The sequence below is a fragment of the Myodes glareolus genome, chromosome 24 (genome assembly GCF_982192425.1).
Source record: "Myodes glareolus chromosome 24, mMyoGla1.1, whole genome shotgun sequence".
NCBI lineage: Eukaryota > Metazoa > Chordata > Mammalia > Rodentia > Cricetidae > Myodes > Myodes glareolus.
The window spans coordinates 29,900,854-29,921,843 of NC_142049.1; the positions used below are offsets into that span (position 1 = coordinate 29,900,854).

General features: G+C 47.8%; 1 protein-coding gene across 2 annotated transcripts in view; it reads left to right on the forward strand.

The window, feature by feature from the left end:
• Positions 1–20,990, forward strand: part of Lrrk1 (leucine rich repeat kinase 1) — a 141,904-nt gene that overhangs the window by 72,473 nt on the left and 48,441 nt on the right. For both annotated transcript variants that reach the window (XM_087901569.1, XM_087901568.1), the window contains exons 7-11: positions 13,878–14,104; positions 16,168–16,295; positions 16,386–16,549; positions 17,906–18,043; positions 20,164–20,276. In XM_087901569.1, coding sequence (XP_087757695.1) covers positions 13,878–14,104; positions 16,168–16,295; positions 16,386–16,549; positions 17,906–18,043; positions 20,164–20,276 — 770 coding nt within the window. The remainder of the gene's footprint in view (positions 1–13,877; positions 14,105–16,167; positions 16,296–16,385; positions 16,550–17,905; positions 18,044–20,163; positions 20,277–20,990) is intronic.

Sequence of the window (20,990 nt, forward strand, 5' to 3'; positions counted from 1 at the left end):
TCTCATCAGTTGGTAACGTAACTTAACTCAGCCAGGGTCTGTGAGGCCTCCACTGAGCTTGGGACGCCACAGCAGCCTGTTAGCATCCACACCTCTACAGGCTGGATGCAGGTTCCAGGTCACACAAACAGAAGAAATAAGCTGTGAATTCACTTGTGAGAAGACTCAGATAGCAAACCACCCCAGGAAAACATACACAAGCGTATTAGCGATCATGGAAACCAAACTAAAGCACTGTCCCCCATCTATGAAACTATCACAAAGACACAGAAATACTCAGTAAGAGTTTGGCGGGGCTCACAGCAGCAGGCACGCCAGTGTCGTGCTCCTGGCATTGCAGTTGGCTCCGTATGGGCCAAAGTAATTGGTGTCACATGACAAAGATTATTAAACTTTTTTTCTTCCAGTAAACTCATCTGAATTTGGAATTTCATCTCTCAAATCTACCTTTAGGACATAATTCAAAGACTATATAGTAATTGCCACAGCCAAACCCTGCTATATAAGAGAAAGAAAACTGAGGGTAAACCGCAAATGTCCAATAGTAAGAAGAAACCATGTTGACCCAGCCAGATAAAAATAGCCCTGTCTTCTCAACACTCAGCACACTGCATTTTGTCCCCCAAACACCCTGCAAACCTTAGCCCCACACAACATCCTTGGGAAGGTCTTCCTCAATGCACAGTATGAACACAGTCTCTTACCTCTCAGGGCTTCCTATCTGCTCAAAATTCTTAGCAACATCTAAAGCTGACTCTTAGGATAACATTCCTATTTAACACCAATGCCATTACCCAACCAGAAGCTTTCTCTGGCCACCTTTGCTCACTCCATGTTAGCCATTCAGTGTAGATTCTGAACATGCTTGGTAGATGGTTGTATGTATGTATGTATGTATCTTTGGATGTGTGCATGAATTAATAGGCGACTGGATGAATGAATAGGTAGATGTGTAATGGATGGATTATTGGATGTATGCATGAATGAGTAGATGGTTGGATTGAAAGGTGGGTGGGTGGTGGGTAGATCATTGGATGCATGCATGAATAAGTAGGTGGTTGGAGGGAGAGGTGGGTGGCTGATGGATGGAAGGACTGATGGGCAGGTGGATAGAGATTGGCTGGATGGGTGGATGACTAAATGGTTGAATGGGTTGATAATTGGCTGTATAAATAGGTTGTTGAATTTTTAAATTTTAAATTATATCCCTTCTATATATAAATGATATCATAGTTTAAATGCACGCTGCTAAATATTAGGCTTTAATCGCTCACATCATTGTGAGGCAGATATCTTGTGTTTACTTAAAACTGGAGGAACCTGAGAAGGGCTCTCAGCAATAAGTTAAGTATCTTTGTTAACTACATAAAAATTTTCATTTCTTGCTTTTCCTCTTTCTCGACTAACTGTTAGCAAAGTAGTAGAAGATTTATTATAAATTTTCTATATTTTTTAAAAAAATAACCAAAATCGTATAAGGAAAAAGAGTGCTTTTTTGGTTTTGTTTATTTATTTTGTTTTGTTTTTCAAGACAGGGTTTCTCTGACTATCCTGGAACTCACTCTGTAGACCAGACTGGCCTCAAACTCACAGAGATCCACCTGCTTCTGCCTCCCGAGAGCTGGGATTAAAGGTGTGTGTCACTAATGCCTGGTGTATTAAAGGGCAATATTGATTGGGGGACCCTCTAACTTTTCAAGAACTTTAGAGGCTCAGTGTGAAGTGTTTGTCGGGCATGCAAGGGCCTCTGAATTCTGTCATTGGGGTGGAAAACAAGAGAGCTAACGCAGACAGAACCAGGCTTTCCTAGGAAGCATCTAGCACATAGCTGGCAGAAGGAACACGCAATCCCTTTCCTTCCGAAAATGAAATGTGGTTGTCTGGGTCTCCGTTACCACCTTGCTGGGTCTCTAGAGAGACACGAATTGGCCTTGGGATTGACATAGTTGGATTTGGTTTAAATTGTATTCTGTTTCAAAAGATGTTATGGCAGTTTTTGCATCCGTGTGTGTACACACATGCAATTGGCTTGGAATTTTGATGGCTCTTACAGAATTGCTAGTTTTGACTCGTAAAATGAAGTGAGCAGCTGTGTTAAGGAACCATTTACCCAACAAGGGGACTGTTTGTTCTTTAAACTTTTACTTGAGAACAGTTTATATTGAATCAGGGCCTTCGGGAATGGTTCTCTAGTTAACCCCCTTGGGCTAATCAACCCATGTTTACTTTCATTGTCACTTTGGGGGGTTTGGTTTTGTGAGTCCTGTTTTCAGTGTAGTCAGTGACTTGCCATACCTGTCCAACAATAAAATCTTCCATATTTTAAACAATGATTTTACGCCCGCTTCCATACTGCCATTTTTACTCTTAGGTTATTAAGTATTAATTTATTTTCTGTTTTAAAATGTCCTCTTTTTTTGTTTTTACCAATTCCGTGCATGTATATGATGTATCTTGATTAGATGCACCCCAACTCCTCCCAACTCCCACTTTGCTTGAACACCCTCCCCCCAACCCCATATACAGTAACCCACTGAGCCCCTGATCCTTTTGGTTGGATTTTGCGCAAGTAGCCATAACTCTAGTGAGGTCAGGATGCAACTGCCATGTCATACCCAAGAGATGGCATTTTATAGCACTTCTCTCCACCCCCTGATTTATATTTATTTCTGCCCCCATCACTAAATTCCCTAAACTTGCAGGAAGAATGGACTAGATTCCCACTTAGGGCTAAGCACTTGACCCCCACTTATTCTCAGAGCTTTGACCATGCTCACTGCAGAAGCATCGCTGCCTGAGGTTGAGAACAACACTGACCTAGGGGTGAAACCCTAAATGTTTAGAAGGCAGTTCCACGTGACCAGTTAGCAAACCAGTGATAGAGGTTGCCCCTGGGTCTCTGGCCTCCCAAGCTAAACGCTTTTGCCCAGGTTTGTCTACTTTGCCTGACTCCCCCATGGAGCCAGCCTCAGAGCCCATCAAGAAGTGGGCGTGCTTATTTCTCAGCTTGTCAATGGCCATCAACTTCATTGGTTTCTGGGAGACCCTCAACTTGGTTTACCTGGCCAAGCTCTTGTTTCTTCTTCGTCTTTGTTTTCCCTTTGAGCCTGGCTGTCTTTGCTTCTCTGCGTTCTTCTGTCTCTCGTGCTGAGTGAGCGCAGAATACTGTGGTGTTTCTCTGCGTGTTCTCCACTCTTCATTGTCTTAAATTCCTATACTGTTGTCATGTGTGGGTTTTTCCTCTCCTCACCATGCATTATTTAAAGGGGGGGATATTGCAGTATCCAAAAAGTTGGGCGCTGTTTAACCTCTTCTCCTGGCTTTATTTTTTCATTGCTTTATTTTCTTTGCCTTTGTCTAGGCGTGAGCCATGTAGTAGGGAAAGAGACAAGCTGTGTTACAAGTCTGTCTTTTCAAGCTTTCTTCCCCTGTACCTCAGAGTTTAAGCAGCTGACGAGAAGGTTCCTGTGTGAGAGCAGAGCCCATCCTCTGGCCTCTGCTCTTCGGTGGTCTCCCTCTGTTGCACAATGGACAGCTTTGTAATTCCCCGTTGGCTCTCCGCGTATTTCATCTTTCATGGTCATTTTTTCCTGGACTTTCATTTGCTCTGTTATCTCTGTGTCCTGTGTCAGGCCATAAAGAATTAGCATCATTGTATCTTGGGGATGGAATCATTTGTCTTTTATCACCACCTGCCACTCTGATGTCCTTGGTGCCTTTGGCTGACTGTCAGTTCTTCCATAGCCCTGTAAGCATGCAGGTGTGATAGAGAGGGAGCGGTATCAAACACTGGGCATAGAAATTGCAGTCCCGGGTCTGGAGTTCTTTCTGTGTGGATTGCACCAGCCTGGCAGAGCTACTGAAAATGGTCAGGTGAAAGTGCTCCGTGGGCACTGCAAGGAGCTGGTAAGCAATGCTGTAATCTGACCATCAGACTGTTCATCAGGTTGATTGGGCTTGTGCAACTCAGGGCTCCTTAGATAACAGAGCCAGTAGGATGGATGGATGGATATGGGTGATCCATAAATAATAACAATAGATGGTGGATGGATGGATAGACAGAAGATAGAGAGATAGATGGATAGACAGACAGACAGACAGACAGGTGGATGCATGTATGCATACATACATAAATACATAGGCAGACAAATGAAAGATAGATAGATAGATAGATAATAGATAGATAGATAGATAGATGATAGATAGATAATAGATAGATAGATAATAGATAGATAGATAATAGATAGATAGATAATAGATAGATAGATAGATAATAGATAGATAGATAGATAGATAGATAGATAATAGATAGATAGATAGATAGATAGATAGATAGATAGATAGATAGATAGATAGATAGATGAGAGTGGGCTCACTAGGGGACTTGGCTCATGTAACCATGGAGACTGAATAGCCCCCTGATCCTCTCTTCAAGCTGGAGGCCATGGATGCTGATAACATAGCTGAGTCTAAAGGGAAGAACTGAGAACCCTTGGGAACACTGGTGTAGAGTCCTAGAGGCGCCCAAGGTAGGGTTTCTGCTGCCGGTGAGGATAAGGGGAATGTGTCAGGCCGAAGCCCACAAAGAAAAGTGACTTCCGCTGTTCAGTTCTGTCTCAGTCCCTGGCTGACGGGATGACACCTGCCCACATTGAGGGCAGATGCTCTGCATCCACTATTTCCCTTGGACCCTCACAGACACAAGCCCGCATGTTCTACCAGTTTCTACGGATTCCTTCATCGGGTCCAAGCCTGAGATTAACAGTCATGGTGCCTTACAAGAACAGACAGCTGGAGCAGGACTTTAAAGTATACCATTAACCATGGGCTTGCACGCTATTTTTATATTTAACATTTTCAATTATCTGGTTACTATGGTGATGTTTCCTCTACTTTATATGATATTGGCAGTTCCGTACTATTAAGTCTGACACCTACAATACAGTATAGCGGATGTACTTTCATGGGAACTGATTATTTTTCTCATTCAGTTGTCCAACTAACCAAGAAGCCCCTTTCGAGATTAGGAGAAACCCCTCCACTCTTCTTTCGCTCTCTCCCTTCCCTGCTCTCTGAAGCTAACATTCTTTTTTGGACTCTCATTGTACAACACAGGCTCTCACGGCGTCTCCCCAGACTGGGGACCCTGGACTCTCATTGTACAACACAGGTTCTCACGGGGTCTCCCCAGACTGGGGACCCTGGACTCTCATTGTACAACACAGGTTCTCACGGGGTCTCCCCAGACTGGGGACCCAGCTTTGCATCATTCTCCCTACCTGGTAAACTTGCTTTCTCATCTCCTCTTTCAACGGGCGTTCTTTGGCTTCTCAGAAGCTGTTGCTTCCTTTTACTTCCCACAAAGGTATCACTTATGGCCTTTTCTAAAATATTTTATTACGCTTTAGGGTGCGTGTGTGTGTATGTGTGTGTGTGTGTGTGTGTGTGTGTGTGTGTGTGCGTGCGTGCCACAGTACACATGGACATTAAAGGACAGCTTGTGGGAATCGGCTCTCTCCTCCTCCGTGTGTGTCACGGGAATGGAACCTAACCACTGATGTCTGTAAATGGAATGATCTGGATTCTCAGTTCTGACTGCCTATAACTAGTTAGCTTTCCTTCACTGTAGCAGGATATCCATGAGAAATCAGCTGATATGGAAGGAAGGTTTGCTCTGGCTCAGGATTTCGAGGTTTCAGGCCATGATATACTGGCCCTGCTGCCCCGGCTTGGCACCATAATGAGAGTGTGCAGCAGGAGGATCCATTTGATCCCTGACTGAGAATTGAAATAAACAGACCAGGAGAGGCAGGACTGAGTCCGATATCCTCCTCAAGGGCATGCCCTGATGACCAGAAGACTTCCCACCAAATCCCACTTCCTGATTTCCTTCCTCTTCCCAATAGCACGCTGGAGATAAAACCTTTGTCACTAGACTTCAAGGCTATTCCGAATCTGAACCACAGTCCCTTCTGGCTTTGCCTGACGGGTTACCAGTTGCCGTTTTCCTAAGGTTTCCTAGCAAGTCACCAAAGCATAGACTGAAATGGACATATGGTTCCTCTCACCCCTCTAAAGCCCCAAAGTCCCAAAGTAAGGAGACACTGTCTTCAGACGTCATCTGAGAACCTTTGCTGAACAAAGGAAGTCCGGGGGCTGCTGTGGGCCAAGGAAACACACGCGATCCTAGCGCATTCTGTGTGTTCCCCCATTTTAACGTGTGTGTCATAAATGAACAAACCTGTGTTGATCGCCTCTCTTGGTGTGTTATGTCCACTGCACTGAGCCGTGGTCTGTCCTGTCAAGGGGTTTATAGTCTCTAGGGGTTACGGTTCGGACTCAGTTGTGAGTCCAGCAGAGATGACCGACACGAGCAGTGGGAACAGGGGCACAGAGTTATGAATTCTGCCCTGAGGGCAGCAGAGTCCCGATAAGGAACACGCATCAAGGGCCCCTCTCTACCAGGTGGCTCGCCACCTGACCAAGCCAGTCTCTGAGCTAAGTCCTTTTCCGTGTGACCTGTTCTCCAGGCTCTGTTGCTGGAGCTTCAACATTAGGCTGAAACCATCGGAGCCTCCATTCCATCTTTGAATCGTTTTCTCTTTAGCCAAGAGAGTTGCAGTGACAAAAAAAAATCAAAGTAAGGGCCGGCTAGACGGCGCAGTGGGTCAAGGTGCTTGCCACTAAGCCGCCGTCAGGACCCGTGTGGTGGAAGGAGAGAACCAATCCCTTCAAGTTGTCCTCTGACCTCCACATGTGTGCGCATGCTCACACATATATGTAAACACACAAAATGAATAAAATATAATAAAATATTTTGGAGGAAAATTATACCTTTATGGACAGTGGCTTCTAGAATATGTCAAGTCAGATAATGTCTCTGGGCTACAGCCGCCATCTCCAGAGCAGGGTACTTTCTCTACAACACTCCACCCACAACCCAAAAAACACAACCTTTAAAAAAAATTATTTTATGTATTATTATTAATGTGTGTGTGTGTGTGTGTACAATGGTGTGTGCAATGAATGGTATAAGTAGCACTATTAGTAAAAACTCACAGACTGATTTGGGGTTCAACCTGAAGTTCAGAAAAGCAAAACAACCAGCCAATGGCTCTTACCACGACCTCAGTCTGAAATGGCGATCCTGTCTCCAGGAATCCTCAGAATGAGACTGTGTCTGAGAGCTGTCTCCTCCCGTCTTATATTCCAGAGATTAAAGGTGGGCACCACTGGGATAAAAGGCATACATCGCCCAGTTTCTATGGCAACTAGTGTGGCTACTGAGATTAAAGGAGTGTGTCCCCACTGCCTGGTCTGTAAGGCTGACCCGGGTGACTGCTTTACTCTCTGATCTTCAGGCAAGCTTTATTTATTAAAATACAAATGAAATGTCACTACAAGCATGTGTACAGTGTGTTTGCGTGACAAACTTGCGGTATTATGAGGACAGCTCTAGGGAATTGGTCCAAGGAACTGTTTGATGCATGACTGGGAATTGAAAAGGGGGAACTAGGGCTTGCATCCCAATATCTTCCTCTGAAGCGTATCCCAGTGACCAGAAGACTTCCTGCCGAGAGACTTAGCAGTTCTCTCTTTCCATCGTCACTTGGGTTCTGGGAGTCAGACTCAGCTCTCCAGATTTGCATGGCCAGCGCTCCCACCCACTGAGCATCTCACCAACCTCCCACCCGACCCCTTCACAGCCTGAGTCCCCACCACCACCTTGGAAAACAGCTTCCCAAGCCATCACGCAGTACCTCGGTGGGGAGGCAGTGCTTCCTCTGGGCTCCCTTTCATTTGGCCAGGATTTGAAAGGCTTGGAGAAAGCCCCAGGACGCCTTCCATCTGTGTTCCCCGGGGCGTGTGGCTTGACCACCGAGCTGTTGAGCCGCTCAGTGCCAGCTGCTTTTGATCCTTGGTTCTGCACTCGGGACAGGGTTATGCAATGGCTGGCTGTGCTCCCCCAGTGCCTGGTTTGTGGTAATTCAGCCCAGACTGACACGAACAAGCAACGAGCACTGTGGGCTTGCTGAACCTGTCAAGTGCATGGACACAGTTGTCATTTTGTGTTCTTTGTCCTCTCTCTGGCAGTATGAATCCTTAGGTATCCTGGGTACCTGAGAAACAGAAATGATATTAAAATGTATCAATCAAAATTTTCAATGTAATCCAAGACTAAGTAGAAGGCTTCCATGTTCGTCTACAACATACTCATCTAACTCAGTATGCATCAGTCTACAAACCCGTCTGTCTTCCAAGTATGTCTTGTAATAGGCTTTTATTTGGGCTGCCAACCAGCTCCCAAATCATGATATGGAAACTTGTTATTAGTTATAAATGCTCAACCTTGTCTTATGCTTGTCCCACTAGCTCTTATAACTTAAATTGACCTGTTTCTCTTCATCTACATTTTGCCTCCAGACTTTTACCTTTCTTTCATTCTGTATGTCCTACTCCATGTCTGGCTGGCTGGTGGCTGACTGGCGAACTGACCCCAGGCCCCTCTCTCCCTCTTTCTCTCTTCTCTTCCCCTGAGCCTAGATTTCACCTCACTTACTCTTTCTGCCCACCAGCCCTTGCCTAACCCTCTACTGCCTATCTATTAGCTGTTCAGCTTTTTATTAGAGCAGTCAGGTGCCTTAGACAGGCAAGGTGAAACAGCAACCCATCTTTATATAATTAAACAAATGCAGCTTTAAAGAGAATCCCGCCTTTGCATAGTTACAGTAAGATTCTGCAACAATGTTGTCCTAGCTTCAGACTTCTTTCACAAAGTTTCTCTCTAGGCCGGAGTTTTTCAGATGTCTGTTGTGAAGAAACTCGTGGTGGGACCTAGAAAGAGCTCAAAGAACTGGCAACAGCAATTGCTTCCCCTCTCCTTTGGGTCTAGTGAAGTCAGTGGTACACACAGCACTTCTCTATGTGGGCAGTTCCCTTCTAATAGAATGATCTCTGCGAGAGAAGCACAGGTTTCCACACAAGCAGCCTTTCTCTGTTAAGTGGGTTCCTCATTCACTCTTGAGTCCGTGAAGATAAAAAACTGGAACTAAGGCAGCCAGAGGCTTGCAAACCCATACATGTGTTCATGTACACACATGTGTGTGCGCGTGCGCACACACACACACACACACACACACACACGCTCACTTATGAACCCAAAACTTCCTGATTGTCTGACATAACGGGACACACTCAGCACTACACAAGAAAACTGCTGTACAACAGCATCAAGCAAGATACTGGCCTTCTTCTGTAATGGAAACACATGCTCCATCTGAGAGATAAAGAAATGAGGTGCTCCATCTGAGAGATAAAGAAAGGGAATGCTCCTTCTAGAGATAAAGAAATAGGGTTCTCCATCTAGGAGATCAAGAAAGGGAGTGCTATGGTGGATTGCTTTGTCCTCCAAAGGTTTCTGTACTGGAGAGCTAGTCGCTAGCATAGAAGTTTCCAGAGATGGTAGGACTTTTGAAATGTGGGATTGGTGGAAAGCGTTCAGATCATGGGAACATCACCCTCAGAACATCAGTGAGTTGTGAGTGAGTTGTGTGGAAAGCAAGCCACGCCTATGAATTCCTCTCTGCTTTCCTTCTCAGCCTGTTATCTTCCTCCCTCCTGTGTTCCACCAGGAGGCTACCTGCTGTCCTGGGAGGTAGGCAGGGCATGTCTGCCCAAGCCCAGCCAAGGCTGCACCTTGTTGCCAGGAACCATGCACCACACTGAGTTCTTTTCCTTAGAAATCCCCTTCGCTCAGCATGGTTTCTCTAGCCCCAAGAAACAGACCACTCTCTAGGGTTTGCAGGGGTGACAGAATTCAGGCAGGTAACAGAATTTCTGAACATATATATAATATATTTATATATATATATTAGATTAGATTATATATATATATATATATATATATATATATATATATTAGATTAAAGCCAGCAGTGCCCAGCTAAGGTAAAGGCAAGTTAGCTCTCTGAATATCAGAATGACTGGTGTAAGCATAGAGCTGTGTCCAGCCAATAGGCAGAGAAGCGGCGCTACCCCAGCAGTGATTAGCATACCTAATGTTTCACATCTTGGTTTCTAAATAGCGTTTTCCTTGAATGAGAATCAGAGCTGAGGCCAGGACTTGCCTGGGACAGCATCAGAGGAAACGGGGACGTCTGGTTTTGCCAGGAATCATCACCCGAGTGACCAGAAAAAGTCAAAAGAGTACAGACACCCTCACAGGGACTTCCCCCTGGGCTAGCTGGAACACTTGGGCATTCAACAAAAAGTGTGGTGATAATGAATTTAAACACTTTAAAGAATTGGTAGTTCATGTAAGGGACACTTTTTCTTTCGTTTTTATTGATTTCTCTTGAGCTCTACATTCTTCCTCTCTCCCCTCCCTGCCTCTCCCCTCCCCTTCAGCCTCTCCCAAGGTCCTAAGGGACACTTGCATGAGGTGGGCACCTGGACACAAGGTGACAGACAGTGAACATAGGAAGGAAGTTTGTGGAAACACCACATGACAACCACCATTGTACTAATTGATGCAGGCCACGACTGATAATGTTGAACTCACTCAAAGTCAAAGCAATTATGTAGGAACAGAGAACACACACACACACACACACACACACACACACACACACACACACACACACACACACTGCATAGTGCTTGTGAGGCACAAAGGGTCAAATGGACCTTAACCAGCATAGATCAGGTAGACGCTACCTTGACTGAAGATCAAATGGGGCCCCAGTGGTAGAATCACCTGGTACCTGATGCCCCCTGGTGGGATTTGGTGGGAAGAGCGCCACATTGTATCCAGCCTAAGTCTCAACTGTCACCTACTTTACTTACGCAACTTCTAGCCAGGCAAGTATAGGAGATTATTCAGTGAAGACGGAATGATTTGGAAAATTGCAGCGACAGAGTCAGAAGACCCCCAAAGGCATGAGAATGATTCCAGATTGAAGAAAGGACACAACTCCTAGTTTTAAAAATACATTTAAAACTACATTAAAAATACATTTCTGGGGCAATGACGGATACCTGAACATGGAGCATGCACTGGATAACCTTGTGCCGCTATTACACCGCTTGGAGAACAAAAGTTCTGTATGAAAAGATTCCTGTTCTACTGAGATGTGTGCCAGAGTGTTTAGGGTGGCATGTGGTCCTGGCTAGATTCATGTCAACGTGATGCAAGCTAGAGTCGACAGAGATGAGGGAGCCTTCGCCGAGAAAATGCCTCCATAAGATCTGGCTGCAAGACTTTTTTTTTTCTTTAGTGACTGATGGGGGAGGGCCCAGCCCATGGTGGGCGGTGCCGTCCCTGGACTGGTGGTCCTGGTTCTGTAAGAAGGCAGGCTGGCTGGGCGGTGGCGCACACCTTTAATCCCAGTACTCGCGAGTTCGAGGCAGCCAGATCTCCATGAGTTTGAGGCCAGCCTGGTCTACAAGAGCTCGCTAGTTCCAGGACAGCTAGGACTGTTACACAGAAAAACCCTGTCTCGAAAAACAAAACAACAACAAAAGAAAGCAGGCTGAGCAAGCCGTGGGGAGCAAGCCAGTAAGCAGCATCCCTCCATGGCCTCTGCATCAGCTCCTCCATCCAGGGTCCTGCCCTGTTTGAGTTTCTGTCATGACTTCCTCCAGTGATGGACTATTTTGTGGAAGCGCAAGCCCAATGAACCCTGTCCTCTCCAAGTTGCTTTGGTCATGGTGTTTCATCACAGCAATAGAAACCCAACTAGGACACATGCTATGTTGTGCCATTCACAAATGGTTCAGCAAAAAGTGAAGAGTTTTGTTTGGGGGCTTTGAATATGTTTTAGTGTGTGTGTGTGTGTGTGTGTGTGTGTTTATGCGTGCACACATGCACACAGTGGATATATATATATATATATATATATATATATATATATATATATACATACATACATGTGCCCTAAGATCCAGAGGCATTGGACCCCACAAAGCTGGAGTTGCAGGCAGCTGTGAGTGTGCTAGGAACCAAACTCAGGGCTTCCACAAGAGCAACAAGTACTCTGAACCACAGAGCCACCTCCCCAGCCCCAAGGGCCTATGGTTTTGTGTTTGGAAAGAACTGGGAGACAGCCAACGTGATGCTGCTTTGGCAGCTGTGGGGTCCCTTGGGTCCTAGTTCAGATCTTTGGCAAATTTTAGATTTTTCCAGACTTAAAAGTTGAAAGTAGGTGGAAAAAGACAGTAGGAAGAAAATATATAAAGGCAAGCCAGAAAAACTGAGTGGCTTAGCTAACAAAATTAGCTGACGCTAACACTCCTCTCTCTGCTGTTCATCTGTCTTCATCTCAAGGAATGAAGAGGGAGATGAAGGTTGGAAGGACAGGCACCCCGCCGTTTCAGGATTTGGCTAAAGGGAGCTAAGACAATGTACACAGCACCACCTAGTGGCCAGCTGTGGTCACCTCTCAGCTGCTGCCAATTGCAAAGGCCAACCCACCTTATTGGTACCTTTCCCAATTACTGTGGTTCTTACATTTGTGAAACACTAACTTTTGTTTATATTTCTGGCCCTGTAATTTTTGTTATTGATGTACAGTTGCCTTGGACAAACAAGCCAAAAAACAGATTTCTTCTCCCACAGAAACCCAATTGAATCCTAGATTATTTAACAACCTGATGACAGAGGAAAGCCTTATCCTTACGTATCTAGCCAGGACCCATTTGCTGCCCAACAATAGCAAACCACTGGGATTTCTGACTTCCTCTTAAAATAAAAAATAAAAAACCAGCCAAATAAGGAACATGTTTTGGGCTCGCCACAGCAAAGGGCTGATGTTTGCATGTGGCAGAGGCTTGGGTACAGATTAAGCCTCAAAACAGAGCCAACGGGATGTTCTACCATATCCTCACTGGATGCCATTGTCCAGGGAAACTGAAGACACCACTGGAATAGGACTCCTGTGTATCTGTGCAGGGACCATGTTTATCCTGTGTATCTGTGGAGGGGCCATGTTTATCCTGTGTATCTGTGCAGGGGCCATGTTTATCCTGTGTATCTGTGCAGGGGCCATGTTTATCCTGTGTATCTGTGCAGGGGCCATGTTTATCCTGTGTATCTGTGCAGGGGCCGTGTTTATCCTGTGTATCTGTGCAGGGGCCGTGTTTATCCTGTGTATCTGTGCAGGGGCCGTGTTTATCCTGTGTATCTGTGCAGGGGCCATGTTTATCCTGTGTATCTGTGCAGGGGCCATGTTTAGCTTTCTCTGGTTGAGCTCGATTGGAAGCAGGGCCAAAAAGTAGGGAAGTTGTCTGTTACCAATACAGTCCTGGTCTGACTGTTACCAAAGAAAGTGGTTACTGGTCACTAAGTTGTTACTGTAGCTATCACTGACGATTTGACCTCCTGGGATATTTGCTAAGGGAGTTGGTTTCTTGCTTTGGTTGTGGACCATTGTTCCAGATTTCCACTTGGTGTGATCTTTAATCTGGAGGCAGCCAGTCCAAAGTGTGGCCTGGCACAGTGCAGACAATGGCTGCCTCTGTCACACAAAATGAGTCAGGAAAAGAGGTTGTAGACCGTGTTAGGACCCTCGGTGGGCTTCCTTTGTACCCACAAGCCATTGCTGCTTTGCTGCACCCCTGTGAGAAGTTCTCAGGGCCAGCAGCATGCTCTGGGGGTGACTTGAAGCCACGAGCAGGTGACTTGTACAGATGAAACTAGCCACCCCCTTGTGCTAACGACCATGGTGGGAACTTGGGAGACAAAGTGGACATAGTTCCAGCATCTCAGGACAGGGCTCCAGCTGAAGTGGGCACACAGCCTCAAGTGAGCATTTATCCCAGGCTCACCTTGGGCTCAGACTCACCATCCTCATCTGCCGTTCCTTCCTGTCCAACCCCAGGCACTTTGTGTGAAGTGGTCCCATCTTCGGTTGCCCTGGGTGGACCTCGACTGGCTCTTAGACATCTCCTGCCAGATCACAGAGCTCGACCTCTCGGCCAATTGCCTGCCTTCGCTCCCCTCCATCATCCCGTGGGGACTCATCAACCTGAAGAAGCTGAACCTCTCAGACAACCATCTGGGGGAACTGCCCTGCGTGCAGTCATCCGATGAAATCATCTGCTCCAGGTGGGCCCAGGAGCGTGGACAGGGCCCTCCGTACCCCCCTGTTGGAGCCACCCTCCCGTGCAGTTTCCTTGATTGAATTCGGTATTTTGGGAAGCGAGCTTGTGGTGGTAGTGGGAGGCCTGCTCTCTCGTACACATCTCACAGGATCAAGGCATCACGGCCTCTGGTGCCTTATGAGCAAGAGCGGTCTGAGCAGGTGGTCTGGGCTAAGGAGTCACAACACATTACAGCCATGCAAGGCTGTCTGTTTAAAATACCCAGCTGTGCCCTACACAGTAGAGTGGCTAGACACTTCCTGGGATGGTAGAAGGGTTTGTCCCGCCTCCTAGAAAAAAAAAACTGAACGGATCTGAGGGAAGTGTCAACTCTGGAAATGTGGCCGCACATGAACACTGGTCAATGGGTCACTGCCTGTCTCTCCTAGAGTCCTGAGCCCTGAAGTGGCATGGGAGGGGAAGGACATCCTATGAATACTTTTCTCGTTGCTGTGACTAAACACCCTGACAACTTAAAGAAAGAAAGGGTTATTCTGACTCACAGTTTGAAGGAGACAGTCCACTGTGGTGGGAAAGACACGGCTGCAGGGTCAGAGGTGGCTGACTGGTCACACTACACCTGTGGCTGGTCACAGTACAGCTGTTGCTGGTCACACTACACCTGTGGCTGGTCACAGTACAGCTGTGGCTGGTCACACTGCAGCTGTGGCTAGTCACAGTACAGCTGTGGCTGGTCACACTGCACCTGTGGCTAGTCATAGTACAGCTGTTGCTGGTCACACTACACCTGTGGCTGGTCATAGTACAGCTGTGGCTGGTCACACTGCAGCTGTGGCTAGTCACAGTACAGCTGTTGCTGGTCACACTGCACCTGTGGCTGGTCACACTACACCTGTGGCTGGTCACAGTACAGCTGTGGCTGGTCACACTGCAGCTGTGGCTAGTCACAGTACAGCTGTGGCTGGTCACACTGCAGCTGTGGCTAGTCACAGTACAGCTGTTGCTGGTCACACTACACCTGTGGCTGGTCATAGTACAGCTGTGGCTGGTCACACTGCACCTGTGGCTAGTCACAGTACAGCTGTGGCTGGTCACACTGCACCTGTGGCTGGTCACAGTACAGCTGTGGCTGGTCACACTGCAGCTGTGGCTGGTCACACTGCAGCTGTAGCTGGTCACATTGCTCTGTAGCTGGGAAACAGAGAGCAATCATTACCTAATGGTACTCAGCCTAGGACCCCACCCATGGAATGGTGCCACACACGTTCAAGGTGGCCCTTCCACCTCAACGCACCTAATCTAGACAATCCCTCCCAGACATGCCCAGAAGTTTGTTTCTGGTCAGGTTTTGGCCATCATGATGAACCATCGCAGGACTGTACTTGAAGTTCTCGAGGATGTGTATGTGTACAAGGCTTCATTGCAGAAAGGACTGAGCTGACTACAAAAGCTAAGGCTGGGGCTGGAAGATGGCGCAGTGGGTAAAGGCGCTTGCTGTCAAACCTGATGTCCCGGAAGCTACATACTGGCCAGAGACAACTAACTCCTGAAGTTGTTCTCTGACTTCCACCTGGGTGGAGGTCATGGCTCACTGGTTCACATGAGCACATGCATGCACACAGTAAATACATGGAACTAAAAAAAAAATTGGGAGTTTAAATGTTGTGAGAGACAAGGATGTTGGAAAGAGCTTGAGGCTAGTCCTTGAGACTCACAAATGAGCTTTACAAACCACAAGTGTGGAGAGCAAGTGTTACCTGAGCAATCTCCTTAACCTGGGTCAGTCAGGTGGGTGAACCCGAAAGCCGCAGCAGGTGGCTCCGTGGCTGCTGAGCATCCCCAGAGCACTGTTCCCTTTGTATGGGCAAAGGTTTTAATCCCTGAGTGTTCAGAAGAACCAGGACCCACCACAGTCAGATTCTATTGTCATAACAGTTCACCGAATACATAAAAAGCCAAGATTCCCTCTTGCTTTTTAAACTGTGTGGGCAGACAGCACGTGCCTTGCTTACAGAGAAATCATTAAGTACAATTGCGGTACCCTAACTCCCTTCTCCCTGACCCCAGGTTACTGGAAATCGACATCTCCAGCAACAAGCTGTCCCACCTTCCGCCTGGATTCTTGCACCTCTCAAAACTTCAAAAGCTGATTGCATCCAGGAATTACCTGGAGCGCTTGTTCGAGGAAGAAAATGGTATGAGCCTGCGTTGATGGCCCGGTAGCATTAGCCGCTTTCGTGCTGACCGGGACACTTTGGACGGTTCACTCTCTCTTTCCCTCACAGCTACTAACTGGATCGGCCTGCGGAAGCTGCAGGAACTCGACCTGGCTGACAACAGGCTGACTGAGCTCCCCGCCCTCTTCATGCACTCCTTCAAGTCGCTCAGCTACCTGAACGTCTCCAGAAACAACCTGAAGAACTTTCCCGATCCCTGGTCCTGCCCTTTGGTTTGTATCAGGAAAGCCACAGTTGAGTCTGTTTGGCATTCCCCACACGCTCTCTTTGGGGTCGTGCTGTGGGTCACGAGTGTCACGAGGCCCACGGCGCTCAGTCGGGCTGTGTCCTCAGCAGTAACAGCTGTAAGCCAGTCCTCCTGGGTCTGGAATTCGGGGCACACAGTAGCCACTACAGAGCAGCTTGCACCCTGACACAGGTTGAGACAAGGGGTGAGGAGCTGGCTCATTTGGTAAAGTGCCTGCCACACAAACGTGAGGACTTGAATTGGATCCCCAAGAATCCACATAAAAAAAGTCATATGTGGGTCTGGAGAGATGGCTCAGTAGGGAAAGTGCTTGGTTTGCAGGTATAACGGACTGAGTTTAGGTTCCCAGTGCCCAAGAAACAAAGACAGGATCTCTGGGGCAAGCCGACCCGCTAGACCAACCATTATTTATAAACTCCGATAAGTTCAAGTGAGAGAACCTGCCTCAGTATATAAGACGAAGAGCAATCTAAGAAGACACCTGCCATCAACCCCTGGTCTTCACATGCACACATGTGTACACATGCATGCATTCATACATGTGAGCACACAGACATACAGATCACGTGTCACATGCATTTTCTAAAAATCCAGGCAAGTCACCATGTGCCTGTAATCCCGGCAACCAGAGGTGGGGCTATGAGGGTCCCTGCTACGAGGGCAGCCTGTCCAGGCAACTGAGGAGCTCCAGCGTCAGTAAGAGACCCAGTCTCAAAATTTAAAAAGAAAGAAAGATGGAGAGCTACTGGAGAAGACACCAGCATTAACCTTTGACCTCTACATGCCTGTGTATACACACACAAACCTGACACATCATACATTCAAACACAAATGCCAAAGCGGGGTGCAGTTCTTGGTGCATTAAGAAATGAGAAGAAGCAGGAGTCGCATGCTGGCTAAATGAGGTTCTTTTTCCTTGGGAAGCTGGCTAGTCCAAGCAGATGAATAACATAAGGAATATTTGTGCTTTGTTGCCGTTGGTTTCCCACCAGGACATTCTCCAGCACAAGAGTAAGCATTTCTAGTTTGACCATATGTGTGGGGAAAACAGTGTCTCCCGAGAGCAAGGCTCTGAATCAGCCTGCTATTTCCCAGGACAATGGGCCGGATAGTGACGAGGGGGGGAAAAAACTATGAGCTACCTCTGTCTCCCACAAGGAAACTATTCCTGCTCCCTTGAAGCCTTCCCCTCACCCCGCACCGTGATCCCAGAGCCCTGCCTGGCCGCCTCATTTCTGACCTCAAATTGACAAGCCGACGTCTAGGCAGCGCCACACTTGGAAAACTACTCACTGGTCTCCCTCTCTCCTCAAACGCCTAGAGATGCTGCAAAGCTTCCAGAAACGCCCTGGAATCGCTGCCAGACAAAATGGCTGTCTTTTGGAAAAACCACCTCAAGGATGTGGATTTCTCCGAGAACGCCCTGAAAGAGGTCCCCCTCGGGCTTTTCCAGCTTGACGTGAGTACCGTCGCACTTCATTCCTCATTGTCAGCGTGGGTAAGAAAAATCACTCTGGGCCGCGGGGAATCTCTGGGCTGTTTCCAAGTTTGTGAAACACACAAGGGAAAAAAAAGTGAGGGATAAGTTCGCCTATCAAAAACATGCGCGGTCTTGAGCAAAGGGGTGCGAGGGGACCGGTCACCATGGAGCCAGCTGTGCTGGGGAAGGGCTTGTACCCCCACCCTCCAAGCTAGTTGCTTTCCATTACTATAACAAACATCTTGAGATAATCAACTTAAATGTGAAAAGGGCTTGTCTTGTCTCAAGGTCGGGCCATAGACACAGCCATCAGGGAACCAACCGGTGATTTGGGGGCCTGTGGTGAAGCAATGCACGATGGTAGAGCAAAGCTCTTCACCCCTCAGCCAGGACTTGGACTGAAGGGGAAACAGAAGAGGTGCAGCCCCGATATCCTCCTCACCAGCAATGAGCAGAACACCTCCCATCAGGCCTGGGTTCTAAAGGGTCCACCACCTCCCAGTAGCTCTGAGGGACATAAGTGTCCACCATTATTGTTTGTTTGTTTAACCCATGGACCTTTAGGGAGTGTTTCAGATACAAAAGAGCAACCCCCAGGGCTTGATTTTATTATGGAACTTTTGTCGGGCTTTTGGTTGTCCTGGGAGCCTCGTGCATAGCTCGAAAGCACTCTGTACCGATGAGCTACAGCCCCTGGCTTCACATTGAAGCTTTGACTCCGTCTGCCCCTGGCACATCTCCCCCACCCCTAAAGACCCCACTGAGCACCACAAACTCCAGGAGGAGACTCTACCTGCTACTCTCCTGCTGCCTACACAGGGTCTTCAGGCAGGCTGGAGGGCCCTGGGCTAATCCCAGAACAAGGGATTGCTAACTGCTCACCAAAAGCATTGGGGCTCTCCCTGGAGGACCTCATGGTGCAGCCACAGGCCACATTACCTGGGAAAGGTGACTATGTTTGAACACACACATGCAGCCCCTACTCTTCCTAGGCCGGCTGCTCAGATCATGCAGAATGCCAAAGATCAAAGGTCCTTTCCACATGCATATATCTGAAAGAGGGGCTATCAAGTTATAGACCCGTAAGCAAACATGGGACATAGAAAGGGACCCACATGTATTCACATCTGGGGAAATAAGAGTGCGGCTGACTAGGACCCATGTCAATGTCACTGGGACCCCAGAGGGATTCTTACCATTCACTGTCTCCCCATTCTGAATCCACCCCTCACACCAACACCTTGCAGTATAGCTTGGCTAGCAGGCGAGAACAGGGCCTTGTGGAATCTCACCCTGTGTTCCGCGGCACTGCTGTTTTCCCTTGTCTCCAGATTGGGGACTGGGCAGGCTTTCACATCTCAGCCCAAGCCCTGGGCTAGTCACTTGGGGGAGGCTTTCCTAGAAATGCAGAGAGTGACAACCATCCAGGTCCTAAGAGTGGGCCATGGCAGCAGCCCTTCTACAAAGGGGACACAAAACATGTGAAGGGCCCAATGTGGTCCAGCAGTGTGGTGGCCCTCTTGGGTCACGTGGTTGTAGGTGGGCCTGGGATAATGTCATCGAGAAGAGCCAGGGTGTGTCTCTGCAGCTCTCACTAAGGAAAGACATCCTCCAAGTGAGTATGGGCCCCAGTGGGCCTGCGTACAACAAGGCACGGGGATGAACTGCCTTTGTGAAAACCCCGAAGAGCCCATGCTGGACCTCTGAGGTGGTGGTGAAGGCAGACCACCCATGGTCTTGTTGCCTCTCTCTGAGGACCACCCAAGGGGGACGTCACCAAGAGGTATCAGGTAGCTAGCATCACACAACGTCCAGTGGTACCCTGTGTACTGCAGGCAGGTACCCACTAACCATGACTCTTAAGAACCTTTGACCTCAGGATGTGCTTAGACCCCTTCTATTGTGCAGTTCTCATTGACCTTGAGGGAAAGTCTAAATGTATTGTCATCTTCTCTGTTTGAAACTATGTGGGCAGTTTCGTAAAGAGAAAGAGGCTGCGATTGGCTGGCTGCGTGTTGACAGAGAGCAGACTGACTTCTCGCTCCTTCTCCTCCCTTTCATGGCTGATGCCATCCTTTCCTCTCTCCTCCCGCCTTCAGGCCCTCATGTTCTTGAGGTTACAAGGTAACCAGCTGTTGTCGCTGCCACCTCAGGAGAAGTGGACCTGCCAACAACTCAAGACCCTGGACCTCTCCAGAAACCAACTTGGCAAGTAAGCAGGGGACTTCTTTTTTAATTTTTAATTTAACAACAACAAAAAAAAAACCAACTATCTTTTCTCATTTTACATACCAATCCCAGTTCCCACTTCCTCCCCTGTTCCTGTTCCCTCCACCTTCCCACACCCTACACCCCATCCACTCCTCAGAGAGGGTAAGGCTTCCCATGGGAAGTCAACAAAGTCTAGGGCATTGCTTTGAGAAAGAACTACGGCCCTTCCCACTATATCTAGGCTGAGCAAGGTATCCCTCCAAAGAGAATGGGATCCAAAAAGCCAGTACAAGCAGTAGGGATAAATCCTGGTCCCACTGCCGGTGGCCCCACAGTCTACCAGCAGGGGGCTCCTTTACCCCGAGTGTACCGATAGAACCACAGATAGGGGTCCCCATGCCCCCAGATGTATGCTCCCCTGCAGCTGAGCAGGAGATGGCTGAGTCCCAGGCTGCTGTATCCCACTCAGGCAGGAATGAAGGTTCTGGAACAAAATAGTTGCTCACCATTAATGAGCAGGGCATCACCGTATCTGCTGCCTCCTGAGACCACAGTCCTTTGCTTGTTAAAGTGGCCGTCCCTGTACATCCTCATCATTGTCCTCTTTGCTCTTAGCTCGTGGGCACCAGTCGTATTAGACTAGGGTCCATCCTAATGAGCTTGTCAACGCCATCACTTCTTTAAAGACCCTACCTGTCGAGTGTCCTTTTTTTTT